Source organism: Pristiophorus japonicus, chromosome 7 (genome assembly GCF_044704955.1).
Source record: "Pristiophorus japonicus isolate sPriJap1 chromosome 7, sPriJap1.hap1, whole genome shotgun sequence".
Classification (NCBI taxonomy): Eukaryota; Metazoa; Chordata; class Chondrichthyes; family Pristiophoridae; genus Pristiophorus; species Pristiophorus japonicus.
This window is the reverse complement of record NC_091983.1, coordinates 211847310-211866971: the sequence shown is the minus strand read 5'-3', so window position 1 is coordinate 211866971 and position 19662 is coordinate 211847310. Positions and strand designations below refer to the sequence as shown.

The following is a 19662-nucleotide window of genomic DNA, read 5'->3' as shown; positions in this document are numbered from 1 at the left end:
AGTTATGAATTTTAGGCTTGATGTACTGCACCCTAAATATCAGGAACATTATTCATCTTTTGGGGCCTTGTCCCAATAGTTCTATGTATACCCACAACATCAGAGAAACTTTTGTTGCAGAAGGCAGTCCTAGCTGTTCCACGGAAGCTATCTACTCTAATCCCGTTAGTTCCTTTTTTTTAATTCATTCTCAGGATATGGGCATTACTGTCATGGTATGCATTCATTGCGCAGCCCTAGTTGCCCTTGAGAAGGTGGGTGGCCCTTTTTGAATTACTGTGGTCAATGTGGTGAAGGTGCTGCCATAATGCTGTTGGGTGAGAAGTCCCAGGATTTTGACCCAGTAACAATGAAGGAACGACATCCAAGTCGCAATGCTATATGACTTGCGGGGGAACTTGGGAGGTCCTTGAACGTGTTGTTGCCTCCCATATCTGTGCCCATCTTTCCCGAACTCCACGTTTAAATCCCTTCAATCTGCTTTCTGCCCCTGCCACAGAATCGAAAATGGTTCAGTATTTATGTGGCTGGTCCAATTGAGTTTCTGGTCAATGGTGCCCCAGGATATTGATAGTGGAGGATTCGACGATGATAATGCCATGGAATGTCAAGGGGAGGTGGTTAGACTCTCGCTTGTTGGAGAGGGTCATTGCCTGGGACTTGTGTGGTGTGAATATTACTTGCCACTTATCAAGACCGAATGTTGTCTGAAGAGTTTCCCCCTGATTCCCATTGACTTCAGTTTTACTTGGGCTCCTTGATGCCACACTCAGTCGAATGCTGCCTTAATGTCAAGGGCAGTCATATCGCCTCTTTTGTCATACCCTATTACATCTATTACATTCTTACAGGGCTTGACAGGGTAGATGCAGAGAGGATGTTTCCTCTGGCTGGGGAGTTTAGAACCAGGGGTCACAGTCTCAGAATAAGGGGTCGGCCATTTAGGACTGAGATGAAGAGAAATTTCTTCATTCAGAGGGTGGTGAATCTTTGGCATTCTCTACCCCAGGGGGCTGTGGAGGCTCAGTCTATATATTCAAGACAGAGATCGATATATTTTTGAATATTAAGGGAATCAAGGGATATGGGAATAGTGCAGGAAAGAGGAGTTGAGGTAGAAGATCAGCCATGATCTTATTGACTGCCAGAGCAGACTCGAGGGGCCGAGGGGCTGAATGGCCTACTTCTGCTCCTAATTCTTATGGGCTTATGTTCCTTTATCTTCAAGTATTAATCTGATTTCTTTAAAAGATGACTTATACTTACTGTTCAATAAAAAGTCAAGTCCGCCAATTAGCTTCTGCAGCGTGTGATTACCATTAAGATTTTAATGTTCAACTTTGAAGTTACATCATATTGGTCTATATCTTAGGCTTATATTTTTTTAATTTGTTCTCGGGATCTTGGCAGTGCTCCCAAGGCCACATCTATTGCCTATCACCTAGTTGCCCTGAGAAGGTTGTGATGGGCCTTCTTGAAACGGTTCAGTCCTTGTGCTCCCACAATGGGAGTCTGTGAATTCAGTAACACAGTTTTATTCAGCCTGCAGCTGGTTTGCTTGAACCTGGTAATTTGGTTTACACATTTTACTGTATTCAGTAAAGTTTACATGCTCACTTGAGTTATAGATACATGCTACTTACATACAGTCACATTTCATTCGCAGGCTGACATGGTCAAAGCTTGGGACAGGCAAAGAGGATGGATCAAGGGTTCACTGAAGACTGAATGAAAGCAAGGTTTGGGCAGTGTGCAGCCTGTTAGAGTTTGGCAGTAGAATTTTGAAAATTTGAGCTCTGCCCGTTTTCCTGGTGGTCCTGCCAATTTGAATTGGGGGGTTACGGGGAGCGAGAGGTCAGATAGGGGAGAGAGAGATGGGAAAAAAAAGGGTGCGACTATTGGAGTCATAGCATTTTACAGCACAGAAGGAGGCCATTCAGCCCATCATGGCCGAGCCAGCTCTTTGAAAAAGCTATCCAATTAGCCTTACTCCGTTCTTTCCTCATTGGCTTGCAAATTGTTCCTACTACTACTTCAGGGAACTAGAATAATATTGGTCGGATTTAGCAATTTCCATGACAGAAGGCAATGCAAAAAGACCTAACCGTATATATATAAAGCTTTGCATCTAGCACATCGTCACACTTGAAAATTTGCATCCCCCCACGACCAGCCTCCATTTCCATTGGACTATCAGGCCTTTATATCTCACCCCTGACATGTGGCAGAGGGAGCCAGACTAGCTGTGTTGATTGCCTTGGCCTTGAAAGTAAATCAGAGGGGCGAAGGAGTAATAAAATACAAGGGGAATGAAAACAAAATTACATTTTATCAAAACAGAGTTAACACCCCAAATGCCATATAGAACTGTTTGACTGTGTTGTAAGTTGAGAGGAGATGTATCAGCTTTCTGAGAAATGTCTTCCACAAACTCAACATCCACTTTCCACACGCCTCGAAGACAGTTACACTGTTTTCCACCTCTTGAATGAGAGCGCTGCATGAATTACATAGAGCACAGTGGCTACAAATGCAAATATCTGCAGGGTGAAAGGAAATAGGTTTTATTGTACATTTTCAATTTTAATCATATTTCAAAGTAACAATGGGTTAACACTAGATTATTTCCTATGTGTTCCTTCTGTAAGAACCAAGTCTGGAATTCCATATTGCTTGTCCTAGGCTCTTGGGATTTCATAGAAGTACAGCAAGGAAGCCCCTTCAACTTCTCATCCCACTTCCCTGCCTCTGCCCGTGTCCTATATTTTTTTATTTTCAAGTAATCCCCTTGAAATAATGTTATAGTCTCTGCTTCAAGTGCACGTGGGAGAAGGCGAGAAGGAGAGGCAAGCGATTCTAAGTGTGACGGAGAGGTCAGATGGGGAGAGAAAGAATGGAACAAAAATGGGTCCGGCTGCTGGAGTCATAGGAGCCGAAATTTACCTTCGCCCGAAAGGTAAATTCCGCATCTTCCGCTTCTAATGTGCTTTTTCCGCCGCTGGATGAGGTCAACTCTTTCGTGAAATTCAGGGTCTTTGACGGGTTTTTTTCGGTAGACCGGAAGTCGGTCATAATGGGGGCGGAGGTTGGGTGGTGAGTACTGCAGAGGAGCTGAAGTGGAGGCGGGACGGAGTTTCCACCGCTGTCAGTCAGCAGCAGAGCTGAGATGACATCATGACGCGTGTGCATCACCAGGTCCCTCCTCTTCACTTAAAAGGGGAGAGCCTTCAGCATTCAGAAACATTGGTCCACTGGGCCACCAGGAGGGTTTTGGCTGGGCCAGCAACCTGGCATATTTGGCCGGCCAATCTGGGAGTCGGCCGGCAGAAAAAAAACATGGCGACCGCATCAGGGCGCCCTCCCCTTGAAGGGCCGCCGTGCTGCCGTGGCTCACACACGCAATACAAAGTGGCGGTGCCCCCGACAGAAAAAGCTGTCGGGAGCACCGCACGGCGGATTTAGGATTTTTCTCACGAAATTCCGCAGGAGGTGCGCTGGAGGTACGGGAGGTCGGCAGTGCGCCCTTTGATGACGCACTTAGGCCAGTCAGCAGCAGCGGGGCGGAAGTGGGAACCACCAGAAAAGTCCCCGAGCTGAATTTTGCTGGCGGCAGCCATTGGACTGGAAGTTGGCAGCCACTCGATTCCGCCGCCTGGCCGCCGCTTTCTGGCGGTAAGAGGCCTGTTTGGGGAGCTGAATTTCGGCTTCGTAGAATTTTACAGCACAGAAGGAGGCCATTCAGCCCCTGGTATCTGAGCCAGCTATTTCAAAAGCTATCCAATTAGCCCTACTCCGTTCTTTCCTCATTGCCCTGCAAATTGTTGCGAAACTGCTTCAGGGAACTAGAATAATCTTGGTCGGATTTAGCAGTTTCCATGACAGAAGGCAATGCAAAAAGACCTAACCTTGTATATAAAGCTTTGCATCTAGCACATCGTCACACTTGAAAGTTTGCATCACACTTTTACCTGATTGGCTCCAATAAATTCATTAAAAAGTATGCAGGAACCAACTAATGAACAAATTGCATCTAAAAAGACAGCCCATCATTTCCTGCTTGTTTCTTCGGAATACTTTTTAAATTGTAGTTGTTTTAATGATGTGTGTACACATATGTTAATGTTAAAGCTGTAATGCTTCACTAGTTTTCTTCACTCTGTGCATATGGCCATTAAATTTCCTCATGTGATCATCTTACAGGTTAATAAATAGCTATTCAGTGGCAGGGAACAACCAGTAAGCGTGTGCCTACCTATGCTGCTGACCTTTGCTTTATGCCTTAGTCACCCCACCCATTCCCCCCCCCCCGCCCCCTCCCCCTCCCCCTCCCCCAGCCTGATCTGGATTCTGAATGTTGAGTTTAGCATAAAGGGAGTGAGGGGGGGGGTGTGGGGTAAACAAAATCAGAAAATAGTGGAAACATTCAATCGGGCAAGCAGCATCTGTGGAAAGCAGTTCACATTTCCAACGTGGGCTGATCAGAACCTGCCAACTAACAAGGATCAGTGCCATTTAGTCCTCTTGATCTTGTCTCTTAGAATGCTACACTATCTTCAAAACTAACTTGCAAAAGTATGTAGCTCCATTCAAAGTACCTTTTCAACAATTTATCTGTGTCTGTTTGGTTCAAGTCGAAAATTGAATAAATCGCCGGCAAGACGCTCTGTTTTGAAAATTGCCCTGGGAATTTTAATCAACCTGACCCACAGGAACAGGCAGGTGCGCCTCAGTTTAACATCCCATCCAAAGGAGAATGCTCAGTGATTTTTTAAAATGTTCTCGAGATGTGAGTGCCACTGGCAAGGCCAGCATTTATGGTCCACACCCAGTTGCCGTGGGAAGGTGGTGGTGAGCCTCCTTCTTGAGCTACTGCAATGATTTGATACAATTAAGAGGCCACTTTAGAGTCAACCACATTGGTGTGAGACTGGAGTCACATGTCAGACTAAATAACAACAGCAGATTGCCTTCCCTAAAGGACATTAGTGAACCACTTGGGTATTTACAACAATTCCTGATACCAGCTATTTATTTCCAGATTTTTTTCCAAAACTCAATTCATCGAATCATAGAAATTTACCGCACAAAAGGAGGCTATTCAGCCCATCATAGAAACATAGAAAGTAGACCATTCGGCCCTTCTAGCCTTCACCGCCATTCAATGAGTTCATGGCTGAACATGCAACTTCAGTACCCCATTCCTGCTTTCTCGCCATACCCATTGATCCCCCTAGTAGTAAGGACTTCACCTAACTCCTTTTTGAATATATTTAGTGAATTGGCCTCAACAACTTTCTGTGGTAGAGAATTCCACAGGTTCACCACTCTCTGGGTGAAGAAATTCCTCCGCATCTCGGTCCTAAATGGCTTACCCCTTATCCTTAGACTGTGTCCCCTAGTTCTGGACTTCCCCAACATTGGGAACATTCTTCCTGCATCTAACCTGTCTAACTCCGTCAGAATTTTAAACGTTTCTATGAGGTCCCCTCTCATTCTTCTGAACTCGAGTGAATACAAGCCCAGTTGATCCAGTCTTTCTTGATAGGTCAGTCCCGCCATCCCGGGAATCAGTCTGGTGAACCTTCGCTGCACTCCCTCAATAGCAAGAATGTCCTTCCTCAGGTTAGGAGACCAAAACTGTACACAATACTCCAGGTGTGGCCTCACCAAGGCCCTGTACAACTGTAGCAACACCTCCCTGCCCCTGTACTCGAATCCCCTCGCTATGAAGGCCAACATGCCATTTGCTTTCTTAACCGCCTGCTGTACCTGCATGCCAACCTTCAATGACCGATGTACCATGACATCTAGGTCTCTTTGCACCTCCCCTTTTCCTAATCTGTCACCATTCAGATAATAGTCTGTCTCTCTGTTTTTACCACCAAAGTGGATAACCTCACATTTATCCACATTATACTTCATCTGCCATGCATTTGCCCACTCACCTAACCTATCCAAGTCGCTCTGCAGCCTCATAGCATCCACCTCGCAGCTCACATTGCCACCCAACTTAGTGTCATCCGCAAATTTGGAGATACTACATTTAATCCCCTCATCTAAATCATTAATGTACAGTGTAAACAGCTGGGGCCCCAGCACAGAACCTTGCGGTACCCCACTAGTCACTGCCTGCCATTCTGAAAAGTCCCCATTTACTCCTACTCTTTTCTTCCTGTCTGACAACCAGTTCTCAATCCATGTCAGCACACTACCACCAATCCCATGTGCTTTAACTTTGCACATTAATCTCTTGTGTGGGACCTTGTCGAAAGCCTTCTGAAAGTCCAAAATATACCACATCAACTGGTTCTCCCTTGTCCACTCTACTGGAAACATCCTCAAAAAATTCCAGAAGATTTGTCAAGCATGATTTCCCTTTCACAAATCCATGCTGACTTGGACCTATCATGTCACCTCTTTCCAAATGCGCTGCTATGACATCCTTAATAATTGATTCCATCATTTTACCCACTACCGATGTCAGGCTGACAGGTCTATAATTCCCTGTTATCTCTCTCCCTCCTTTTTTAAAAAGTGGGGTTACATTGGCTACCCTCCACTCCATAGGAACTGATCCAGAGTCTATGGAATGTTGGAAAATGACTGTCAATGCATCCACTATTTCCAAGGCCACCTCCTTAAGTACTCTGGGATGCAGTCCATCAGGCCCTGGGGATTTATCGGCCTTCAATCCCATCAATTTCCCCAACACAATTTCCCGACTAATAAGGATTTCCCTCAGTTCCTCCTCCTTACTAGACCCTCCGACCCCTTTTATATCCAGAAGGTTGTTTGTGTCCTCCTAGTGAATACTGAACCAAAGTACTTGTTCAATTGGTCCGCCATTTCTTTGTTCCCCGTTATGACTTCCCCTGATTCTGACTGCAGGGGACCTACGTTTGTCTTTACTAACCTTTTTCTCTTTACATATCTATAGAAACTTTTGCAATCCGTCTTAATGTTCCCTGCAAGCTTCTTCTCATACTCCATTTTCCCTGCCTGAATCAAACCCTTTGTCCTCCTCTGCTGAGTTCTAAATTTCTCCCAGTCTCCGGGTTCGCTGCTATTTCTGGCCAATTTGTATGCCACTTCCTTGGCTTTAATACTATCCCTGATTTCCCTTGATAGCCACGGTTGAGCCACCTTCCCTTTTTTATTTTTACGCCAGACAGGAATGTACAATTGTTGTAGTTCATCCATGCGGTCTCTAAATGTCTGCCATTGCCCATCCACAGTCAACCCCTTAAGTATCATTCGCCAATCCATCCCAGCCAATTCACGCCTCATACCTTCAAAGTTACCCTTCTTTAAGTTCTGGACCATGGTCTCTGAATTAACTGTTTCATTCTCCATCATAATGCAGAATTCCACTATATTATGGTCACTCTTCCCCAAGGGGCCTCGCACAACGAGATTGCTAATTAATCCTCTCTCATTACACAACACCCAGTCTAAGATGGCCTCCCCCCTAGTTCCTCGAGATATTGGTCTAGAAAACCATCCCTTATGCACTCCAGGAAATCCTCCTCCACCGTATTGCTTCCAGTTTGGTTAACCCAATCTATGTGCATATTAAAGTCACCCATTATAACTGCTGCACCTTTATTGCATGCACTCCTAATTTCCTGTTTGATGCCCTCCCCAACATCACTACTACTGTTTGGAGGTCTGTACACAACTCCCACTAACGTGTTTTGCCCTTTGGTGTTCTGCAGCTCTAGCCATATAGATTCCACATCATCCAAGCTAATGTCCTTCCGAACTATTGTCTTAATTTCCTCCTTAACCAGCAATGCTACCCCACCTCCTTTTCCTTTTATTCTATCTTTCCTGAATGTTGAATCGGTTGAAAAAGAGCTATCCAGCCTAATCCCACTGTTCAGCTCTTGGTCCATAGTCTCACAGGTTACGGGTCACAGGTCAAGTGCATACTTTTTTAATGTGGTGAGGGTTTCTGCCTCTACCACCTTTCAGGAAGTGAGTTCCAGACCCCCCCCCCCTCCCACACTCTGGGTGAAAAAACCTCTCCTCAACATCCCTCTAATTCTTCTACCAATTATTTCAAATCTGTGTCCCCTGGTAATTGACCTCTCTGCTAATGAAAATAGATCCTTCCTATTATCCACTGAAGTCGTATGATCAGCCATGATCATAACGAATGGCCTACTCCTGCACCTATTTTCTATGTTCTATGTTTCTATATTTCTCTATCTAGGCTCCTCATAACTTTATACACCTCGATTAAGTTTCCCCTCAACCTCCTCTATTCCAAAAAAGCCAGCCCATCCAACCTTTCCTCAGAGTTAAAATTTCCACTCCCGGCAACTTCCTCGTAACGCTTATCTGTACCTTCTCCAGTGCAATCACATCTTTCCTATAACGTGGTGACCAGAACTGCATGCAGTACTCTAGCTGTGGCCTAACTAGTGGTTTATACAGTTCTAGCATAACCTCCCTGCTCTTATATCCTATACCTCGGCTAATAAAGGAAAGTATCCCATATGCCTTCTGAACCACCTTATCCACCTGTCTTCCAAAGCAAGCGCTGTACTCAGAGCTCCGACACGGCAAGCGAGCTCCAGGTGGGCAGAGGAAATGCTTCAAGAACACCCTCAAAGCCTCCTTGAAAAAGTACAACATCCCCACCGACACCTGGGAGTCCCTGGTCCAAGACCGCTCAAAGTGGAGGAAGAGCATCCGGGAAGATGCCGAACACCTCGAGCCTCTTCGCCAGGAGCAAGCGGAGGCCAAGCACAAACAGTGGAAGGAGCGCAGGACAACCCAAGCACCCCACCCACCCATCCCTTCAAACACCATCTGCCCCACCTGTGACAGAGACTGTAGGTCCCACATTGGAGTCATCAGTCACCTGAGAACTCATATAAGTGTGAAAGCAAGTCATCCTCGACACCAAGGGACTGCCTGAGAAGGAGAAGATCTACCTGTCCTGCTACCTTCAGGGATCTGTTAACATGCACTCCAAAGTCTCTCAGTTTCTCTACATTTCTCAGTACCCTAACATTTATTGTGTATTCCTTTACCTTGTTAGCCCTCCCCAAATGCAGTACCTCACACTTCTCCGGATTGAATTCCATTTGCCACTGTTCTGCCCACCTGATCAGTCCGTTGATCTTCCTCACTATCAACCACACGGCCAATTTTTGTATTATCTGCAATCTTCTTAATTATGCCCCCTACATTGAAGTCAGTGCTGAGGCCGATCATCCAGTTTTATTCTCATTATTGTTTTCTGTTGCAGTTTGTTATAACTGAGTGGCTTGCTCGGCCATTTCAGAGGTGAGATAAGATTAACCATATTGCTGAGGGTCTGGAGTCACATATAGGCCTGGACCGGGGTATGAGGCAGATTTCCTTCCCTAAAGGACAATAGTTCACCAGATGGGTTTTTACAACAATCCGGTAGTTTCATGGCCACCGTTACTGACACTAGCTTTTTATACCAGATTTTATTTTTTAATATAACTGAATTTAAATTCCCCAAGGGACCAAGTACTGAGCTCTGTGGAACCCCACTGGAAACAGCCTTCCAGTCATAAAAACACCTGTCGATCATTACCCTTTGCTTCCTGCCACTGAGCCAATTTTGCATCCAACTTGCCACTTTCCCGTGGCTCCCCTGGGCTTTTACCTTGATGACCAACCTGCCATGTGAGAACTTGTCAAAGACCTTGCTGAAATCCATGTGGACTACATCAAATGCACTACTCTCATCAACACCCCTTGTTATCTCTGGAGGAGCATTAGCATAGTGGTTAAATTACTAGTAATCCAGAGGCCTGGACTAATAATCCAGAGACATGAGTTCAAATCCCACCTCAGCAGCTGGGGAATTTAAATTCAATTATATTAAAAAATAAAATCTGGTATAAAAAGCTAGTGTCAGTAACGGTGGCCATGAAACTACTGGATTGTTGTAAAAACCCATCTGGTGAACTATTGTCCTTTAGGGAAGGAAATCTGCCTCCATACCCGGTCCAGGCCTATATGTGACTCCAGACCCTCAGCAATGTGGTTAATCTTATCTGCCCTCTGAAATGGCCAAGCAAGCCACTCAGTTATAACAAACTGCAGCAGAAAACAATAATAAGAATAAAACTGGATGATCGACCTCAGCACTGACTTCGGACATGACAACAGCACACCCAGCCCAGTCAACCCTGCAATGTCCTCTTCATGAACATCTGGGGATTTGTGCCAAAATTAGGAGCCCACACTAGTCAAGCAAAAGCCTGACAGTCGTACTCACAGGATCATACCTTTCAGCCAATGTCCCAGACTCCTCCATCATCATCCCTGGGTATGTCATATCCCACCGGCAGGACAGACCCACCTGAGGTGGTGGCATAGTGGTATACGGGAGGGAGTGGCCTTGGGAGTCCTCATCATTGACTCCGGATCCCATGAAGTTTCATGGCTTCAGGTTAAGCATGGGCAAGGAAACCTCCTGCTGATTGCCACCTATCGCCCTCCCTCAGCTGATAAATGAGTACTCCTCCAGGCTGAACAGCACTTGGAAGAAGCACTGAGGGTAACAAGGGAACAAAATATATGCTGGGTGGGGGACTTCAGTCCATCACCAAGAGTGGTTCAGTAGCACCACTACTGACCAAGCTGGCCGAGTCCTGAAGGCATAGCTGCCAGATTGGGCCTGAGCAGGTGGTGAGAGAACCAACATGAGGGAAAAAACCTATTTGACCTCGTCCTCACCAATCTACCTGTCGCAGATGCATCTGTCCATGACCATGTTGGTTGTTGGTAGCAGTGACCACCACACAGTTCTTGTGGAGACGAAGTCCAATCTTCACACTGAAGACACCATCGTGTTGTGTGGCACTACCACCGTGGGCTAAATGGGATAGATTCAGAACAGATCTAGCAGCTCAAAACTGGGCATCCATGAGACGCTGTGGGCCATCAACAGCAGCAGAATTTTATTCCATTACAATTTGTAACCTCACGGCCTGGTATATCCCTCATCCTACCATTACTATCAAGCCAGGGGACCAACCCTGGTTCAATGAGGAGTGCAGAAGAGCATGCCAGGAGCAGCACCAGGCATACGTAAAAATGAGGTACCAACCTGGGGAAGCTGCAACATAGGATTACATGCATGCTAAGCAGCGGAAGCAGCATGCTATAAACAGAGCTAAGCATCCCACAATCAATGGATCTGATCAAAGCTCTGCTGCCACATCGTGAATGGTGGTGGACAATTAAACAACTAACAGGAGGAGGAGGTTCCATGAATATCCCCATCCTCAATGATGGCGGAGTCCAGCACACAAAAGACAAGGCTGAAGCATTTCTACAGATAGGGAGGGGCAAGGCCATGGAGGGATTTGAAAACAAGGTAGAACATTTTAAAATCGAGGCGTTGCTTTACTGGGTGCCAATGTAGGTCAGTGAGCACAGGGGAGATGGGTGAGCAGGACTTGGTGCGAGTTAGGACACGGGTGGCAGAGTTTTGGATGACCTCCAGTTTATGGGGGGGGTAGAATTTTGGATGCCAGCCAGTACTGTGTTGGAATAGTCAAATCTAGAGGTAACAAAGGAATGGATGAGGGTTTGGCAGCAGATAAGCTGAGGCAAGGTCTAGAGACAGGCAATGTTACAGAGGTTGAAATGGGCGGTCTGAGTGATGGAACGGATATGAGTTAAGAAGCTCAACTAATGATCAAATATGACACCAAGGTTGTGAACAGACTTGGATAGCCTCAGACAGTTGCCAGGGAGAGGGATGGAATCGGTGGCAAGGGAACGGAGTTTGTGGCATGAACTAAAGACAATAGCTTTGGTGGTCCCAACATTTAATTGGAGGAAATTTCGTCTCAGTCAGTGATGGGAAATAAATGTTGGCTTTGCCAGCGATGCCCACATCCCGGAAAGAAACGTTTTTTTAAAATTCAATCAAGTTAGTCAGACATGACAAATCCATGCTGACCATCCTTGATTACTCCATGACTTTTTAAATTATGATTTATACTTCTTCCAACAATTTTCCCACCACCGAGGTTAGGCTGACTGGCTTGTAATTACTCAGTCTATCCCTTTCTCCCCTTTTTAAACAAAGGTACAATGTTAGCAGTCCTCCAGCCCTCTGGCACCACATCTGTAGCCAGAGAGGATTGGAAAATGATGGTCAGAGCCTCCGCTATTTCCTCCCTTGCCTCTCTTAACAGCCTGGGATATATTTCATCCAGGCCTAGAGATTTATCTACTTTCAAAGATACTAAACCTCTTAATACTTCCTGTCTGTCTATGTTTATTCCATCTAATATTTCACACTCTTCCTCCTTAACTATAATGTCTGCATTGTCCCTCTCTTCTGTGAAGACAGACGTAAATTATTAATTAAGAACCATACCCACGTCTTCTGTTTCCACGCATGGGTTACCTTTTTGTTCTCGAATAGGCCCTACTCTTTCCTTAGTTATTCTCTTGCTCTTTATCCATTTATAAAACATCTTTGGGTTTTCCTTGATTTTACTTGCCAATATTTTTTCATTTTGCTTTCTTAATTTCCTTTCTAATTTCACCCCTGCACTTTTCTACTTTTCTAGCCTTTCTGTTATATTGAGCTCTCAGTATCTAACAAAAAGCTTCCCTTTTTTCATTATCCTACCCTGTCTGCTCCTTGATATCCAAGGGGCTCTAGATTTGTTAGTCCCACCCTTTTTCTTTGTGGGAACATATTTGCTCTGGACTTTCACTATCTTTTCCTTGAATGCCCCCCACTGCTCGGACACTGATTGCCCCTCAAGTAGCTTTTTTCATAGAATCATCGAAATTTACAGCACGGAAGGAGACCATTTCGGCACATTTTGTCCGCACCGGCCGATCAAGAGCTATCCAGCCTAATCCCACTTTCCAGCTCTTGGTCTGTAGCCCTATAGGTTACAGCACTTTAAGTGCACATCCAAGTATCCAGTCCACTTTTGCTAAATCACATCTCAGCTTAGTAAAATTGGCCTTTTACATCCGGTTTATCTTTGTCATTTTCCACAACTATCCCAAAACCAATTGAATTATGATCACTAGCACCAAAATGCTCTCTAAATGATAACCCTGCCCATTCCCTAACACTATGTCCACTATGCTCCCACTCTTGTTGGGCTTGTTACGTACTGGCTAAAAAAGTTCTCCTGAATGCATTTAAGATTTCTGCGCCCTCTATAACTTTTACACTAATTCTATCGCAGTTAATATTAGGGTCGTTGAAATCCCCCACTATTACTGCCCTGTAGTTTTTGCACCACAGAGATTTGCCTGCATATATTTGCCCTATCTCCCTCTGACTGTTTGGGGGTGTATCGTACACTTCCAGCATTGTGATTGCCCCTTTTTTGTTCTTCAGTTCAACCCATACAGCCTCATATGATGCTCCTTCCAACATATCATCCCTCCTCACAGCTGTAATTGTTTTCTTAACCAATATTGCTAATCCCCTCCCCTCCTTTCCACTTGTGTGAGTTATCCCATCAATTTTGCTTGTAGAGATATTACCAGGTCATTACAAGTCAGAAACCATTTGATCATTAGTTGATATCTCTCAGCATTGTTTGTATGAGAACTGCGGTTTGGACCAGAGTTGTGACATTTAGCTACTAAGCTGGATCTGTGTTTAATGTAGCATGTGGAATAGTGGTTTAAAAAAACACTCAAAGCCTCCTTGACAAAGTGCAACATCCTCATCGACACCTGGGAATCCCTGGCCAAAGTCCTAAGTGAAGGAAGAGCATCAAGGAGGGTGCTGAGCACCTCGAGTCTCATCGCCGAGAGCATGCAGAAACCAAGTGCAGGCAGCAGAAGGAGCGTGCGGCAAACCAGGTTCCCCACCCACCCTTTCCCTCAACCACTGTCTGTCCCACCTGTGACACAGACTGTAATTCCAGTTGGAATTGGACTGTACAGTCACCTGAGAACCCACTTTTAGAGTGGAAGCAAGATTTCCTCGATTTCGAGGGACTGCCTATGATGATGATGACGATGAGTGATTTAAATACGAACATCCTGAGATCAAGTCGAGACTAATTGTTCGGGAAGATTTCTGCAGATTGAAAGCTGCTTGTAAATTGCTGGTAGCTGAGAGAGAGGCCAGGTTATCAAGATCAAAAAAAGCAGTAAATGTCTGGCTCTCTCTCTGCTTTTTTCAATACACCCATGACATTTTGAAGTGTAACGCATGAAGTGGCAGACAAGTAATAAAGATTGTTATGCCAGCAGTCACGCGTTTAAAATGGATGCATTACAATCAGAAAATATAGGCCAACATTTTTATTTATGTATAATTTAGATTTGAGACATAAGCTAAGAAGAAAAAAGGAACTGTTAGGATTGCACCATTTTAGTTAATAGGGTGCGTACTTACCGTGGCAGCAACGTCAGTTTCGTATATCGTATTCTTAAAAATTTGTAGGCGCACTGTAGAATTAGCCTGTAGGACTGCAGCACTGAAATAAAAAAGAGCTGAAACGCCATGGTAGAAAGCATCCTGTTGAAACAAATCGAGAAAAGAATCTTTAAAAAGTTCATTATAATCTAACTATAACCTCTCCTCGTGCTTGAGACCAGTTGGTGGTAGTGTCAGACTCAAAGGGGAAGAGATTGCTGCATCGTTAAAGACAGTCCATCGGGGTCGAGGATGACTTGCTACCACACTAAAAAGGAGTACTCAGGTGACGGATGAACTCATTTTAAACAGTGGAAGATGCCTGTGCGTGGATTCTTTTAACAAGGAGTGGCCGTTGCACACCAGCCACCACACGGGTTTGACAGAGCAAGATCTTGGCCCAGTGCCAAGGGGATCCAAGACGACTGGAGACCAGGCTCCATCACATGTGCCAATACATACACACAAACTCAAACATACACCTACTGTCCTCCTTCTTTCCTCCTTCCCACAGGACCTCTCTCTACGTGGAATTCATAGGATGCAATGTGAGCCTCACGACCTCACAGCCTTGCTTTTTGGCCCATGCTGCGCCTTCCAATGCACAGTAAGCTCCTAGCCCCAGGCGCTCACTGCCCCTCACTGCCGAATAGGTGCAGGAAGTCCCCATCGGTGTGGGGACCGAGGAACAGAGACTAAAGCTGTGTAAGAACCAACCAACCAACAGAACGGAATGTACTGCAGCCTTTGTACTGCATACGGATCGTTTTTGGGGTTCAGGTACCAAGGCAAGTCTAAATTAGATGGAAAACTTGAAGAAGTAATTCAGGAAAACTTGGAAGATGTGGATGTTAATGGGGTACATGCCTGCCATTTTATATTAATATAATCAAAACATGATATTAGATCCCAACACCTGAAAGCATTGTAATCATGGAATGGCTGCAAATACCTGGGTGACATTAAAAGTTGTGTTAATCAGATGCCTTTTTCAACCTGTATTGTAAAGGAAGAGGTTGCCCATAATCAAAAACAACAACAGAAAATTGTATTTATATAGTGCCTTTAACATAGCAAAACGTCCCAAGATGCTTCATACGAGCAGTATCAGACAAGATTTGACACCGACACAAAAGCAAAATACTGCGGATGCTGGAACCTGGAATAAAAACAGAAAAAGCTGGAAATCTCAGCAGGTCAGGCAGCATCTGTGGAGAGTGGAAGCAGAGTTAACGCTTCGGTTCATCGACCCTGTAGTGTCCTTGCACCTTACTACAAACTCACACGAGGCATAGGTATATCAGACACGGTCACTCTGTGATCTTCACCTTTATTCCCAGGACCAAGAAGTGCTGACCCTGGGTGGGACCTCCCCTTTTATACCTGGAAACCCAGGTGAGGAGTGTCTCCCGCAAGTTCACCCCCTGTGGTCAGGGTGTGCATTTCTAGGATACAGGTACAGTGTACATGAGTTACAGTTACATGACTATTTCATTGCAAGATGGTTAAATACATTACATCACCTCCCCCTTGAGTCTTTTAGTTTCAGAGGTTAAGTCTATCGGGTGGTCGACGCTCTCTCGTGGAGCGCCGCAGTTGTGGCTCTGGTGGCTGATCCTCGGCACGTGTCTCTGTCACCTGAGGTGATTCCGGCCTGTCCGGGCTGGCTGCCGGGACTGTGCATGCTGAGGACTGTCTTTGTTGCTCCTCCGCTGGCAGTGGTGTGGGTGCTATCTCATGCTCTTCGTCAGGTTCCTCCGTGTCTATGCTGAACCTTGTCTTTACTTGGTCCAAGTGTTTGCGGCATATCTGCCCATTGTTTAGTCGGACCACCATGACTTTGTTTCCTTCTTTGCCAATTACGGTGCCCTCAAGCCACTTGGGTCCCAAAGCATGGTTAAGAACAAATACCGGGTCAGGGTCATCTATTTCTATACACCTCCCCCTTGAGCCTCGATCATGGAGCTTGGTTTGGGACTGGCGCTTGCCCTCAACAATGTCTGCCAGGTCTGGGTGAATGAGGGACAGCCGCAACTTGAGCGTGCGTTTCATGAGGAGTTCCGCTGGCGGGACTCCCTTGAGCGAGTGCGGGCGGGACCTGTAGGCCAGCAGGAGGCACGATAGGCGGTACTGAAGGGAGGGTCCTTCGATGCGTAGCATGCCCTGTTTTATGACTTGGACCGCCCGTTCCGCCTGGCCATTGGAAGACGGCTTGAATGGCACTGACGGACGTGTCCGACATAAACTCCTGGAATTCATGGCTGGTGAAACACGGGCCATTGTCGCTGACCAGGATGTCCGGCAAGCCATGTGTCGCGAAAACCGTACACAGACTCTCCACAGTGATGGATATCGTGCACGAGTTCAATATGATGCACTCGATCCACTTCGAGTATGCATCGACAACGATCAGGAACATTTTCCCCATGAACGGGCCCGCGTAGTCTACGTGAATAATGGACCATGGTCTGGTGGGCCAGGGCCACGGGCCGAGTGGGGCCTCCCTGGGGGCATTGCCCAGCTGGGCACACGTCGTGCACCTGCGAACCCAGTGTTCCAGGTCTGAGTCAATCCCCGGCCACCATACATGTGACCGGGCAATGGCCTTCATTAACACGATGCCAGGGTGCTCGCTGTGGAGTTCCCTGATGAACGCTTCCCTTCCTTTCTGGGGCATGACTACCCGGCTGCATCATAGCAGGCAGTTGGCTTGGATGGAGAGCTCATCCATCCGTCTCTGAAACCGTCTGACTTCCTCGGGGCACGCCCTGTGTGCGGGCGCCCAATCCCCAGTCAGGACACATTTCTTTATCATGGATAGGAGGGGGTCACTGTTGGTCCAGAGTTTGATCTGGCGGGCTGTGATGGGGGAGCCCGCAATGTCAAAAGCCTCAATGGCCATGACCATCTCGGCGCTCTGCTCCGACAGCCCATGGTGGTGGCCAGTGGGAGCCTGCTGAGCGCATCAGCGCAATTTTCGGTGCCTGGCCAGTGCCGTATGGTGTAGTCATACGCAGCCAGCATGAGGGCCCAGCGCTGTATGCGAGCTGACGCATTGGCGTTGACAGCCTTGCTGTCGGTCAACAAGGATGTTACCGGCTTGTGGTCCGTCTCTAGCTCGAACTGCCTACCAAAAATGTACTGGTGCATCTTTTTCACACCGTAAACACACCCGAGTGTTTCTTTCTCGACCATGCCATATCCACGCTCTGCCTGGGAGAGCGACCTGGAGTCGGCCATCATCGTTACCCTGCTGCAACACACACCCAACCCCGTAGGATGACGCATCGCATGTTAAGACCAGTTTTTTACAGGGGTCATACAAAGTCAACAGTTTGTTGGAACACAGCAGGTTCCTCGCCTTATTGAAAGCCCATTTTTGACAGTTCCCCCCAAAACCATTCACACCCTTTACGCAGGAGCATGTGTAACAGCTCCAACAATGTGCTTAAGTTCGGCAGAAAGTTCCCAAAATAGTCAAAAGTCCCAGGAATGATCGCAACTCCGACGTGTTGCCGGGCCTGGGCACCCGGCGGATTGCCTCCGTTTTTGATTCAGTGGGCCGGATCCCGTCTGCAGCAACCCTCCTGCCCAAAAACTCGACCTCTGGGGCCAAAAACACACACTTGGCCTTTTTCAGCCGCAAGCCTACCCGATCCAATCGGCATAGCACCTCCTCCAGATTGTGGAGATGTTCTTCGGTGTCTCGACCCGTTATGAGAATGTCGTCTTGGAATACGATCGTTCCAGGAATGGATTTGAGCAAGCTTTCCATGTTTCTCTGAAAGATGACTGCTGCCGAACGAATGGCAAACGGACACCTGTTGTAGATAAATAATCCCTTGTGCGTCGTGATGGTGGTCAGAAGCTTGGATTCTTCAGCCAGTTCCTGAGTCATGTAGGCCGAAGTGAGATCCAACTTCGTGAACAGCTTGCCACCTGCCAACGTGGCAAAAAGGTCCTCCGCTCTCAGAAGCGGTTATTGGTCTTGCAGCGATACTCGGTTGATGGTGGCTTTGTAGTCGCCACAAATCCTAACTGAGCCATCTGCTTTGAGGACGGGAACGATGGGACTTGCCCAGTCGCTGAATTCAACGGCCGAAATTATGCCCTCTCTGAGCAGCCTCTCCAGTTCACATTCAATTTTTTCACGCATCACATACGGCACCGCTCTGGCTTTGTGGTGCACTGGTCTGGCGTCCGGAGTGATGCGTATCACTACTTTAGTGCCCTTGAAGTTCCAACACCAGGTTGAAACAGTGACCCAAATTTTTGCAGGACCTGTGAGCATGAACTTCGCTCCACGGATGAAATGGCGTGCACATTCCCCCATTTCCAATTCATCTCGGCTAGCCAACTCCCCCCCCCCCCCAAAAGCGCGGGGCCATTTCCCGGAACGATCCAGAGTGGCAGCCGGTTCTGTGATCCATTATGTGTTACCACCAAGTTTGCACTGCCCAGCACTGGGATGATCTCTTTGGTGTACGTCCGTAGCTGCGTCTCAATGTGTTCCAGTTTGGGCCTGCTAGCTCTGTGTGGCCATAGTCTCTCAAATTGTTGGCTGCTCATGAATGACTGGCTAGCTCCCGTATCCAGCTCCATGTGCACCGGGATGCCATTCAGTAAGACTTTCATCATCATGGGTGGCGTTTTAGTGTATGAGCTGTGGACGTCAGCCACATGAACCCGCTGAACTTCAGCATCTATTGCTTTACCCCAGGCCTCATCCTGCATTGCAGATCCCTCGTCTGGTTCCTCTTTCTCGCAGATTAGCCTCGCTACTGCCTTTTTGCACATCCTGGCCAAGTGTCCACTGACATTACAAATCCTACAGGTTTATTGCTGGAACCTGCAGCTTTTCGCAGTGTGTCTACCCCCGCACCTCCAGCATGAGCTGAGATTGAGATTGCTGTTAACAAAAGGACTATTACCATGCATTCCTCTCTGATTGCCCATTTGGCTGTTTCTAAGCACTCTGATGGTGGGTGTTAATGGTCCCATCGCGGGACGCATTGTTTCTCGAGATTGCGTGAATTGCCGATCCTTTTTCCATTGTCCCTGATGCGGGCCCACCCTAGAGCCTGTTGCTGCCTGGGCGGTTTCAAAATGCCCTTGCCTGCATGAGGGGTCCAGAGCCGCGTTCACCATGTTAACTCCCTGGTCCGTCGCCACTATTTGGACCAGGGCTGCGCGCGGAAATTAGCTTGGTCCCCTCTTCCCCTGCCATAAAGGTCTGAGCTATCAATGCCGCC

General features: G+C 46.8%; 1 protein-coding gene across 1 annotated transcript in view; it reads right to left on the bottom strand.

Moving 5' to 3' along the window:
• Nucleotides 1–1307: 1307 nt before the first annotated feature.
• The window catches only part of LOC139267441 (myelin and lymphocyte protein-like), a 33926-nt gene continuing 15571 nt past the window's right edge, over nucleotides 1308–19662 (bottom strand). The window contains exons 3-4 of the mRNA XM_070885765.1: nucleotides 14390–14512; nucleotides 1308–2540 (exon numbers count right to left, since the gene is read on the bottom strand). Coding sequence (XP_070741866.1) covers nucleotides 2466–2540; nucleotides 14390–14512 — 198 coding nt within the window. The 3' untranslated portion in view covers nucleotides 1308–2465. The remainder of the gene's footprint in view (nucleotides 2541–14389; nucleotides 14513–19662) is intronic.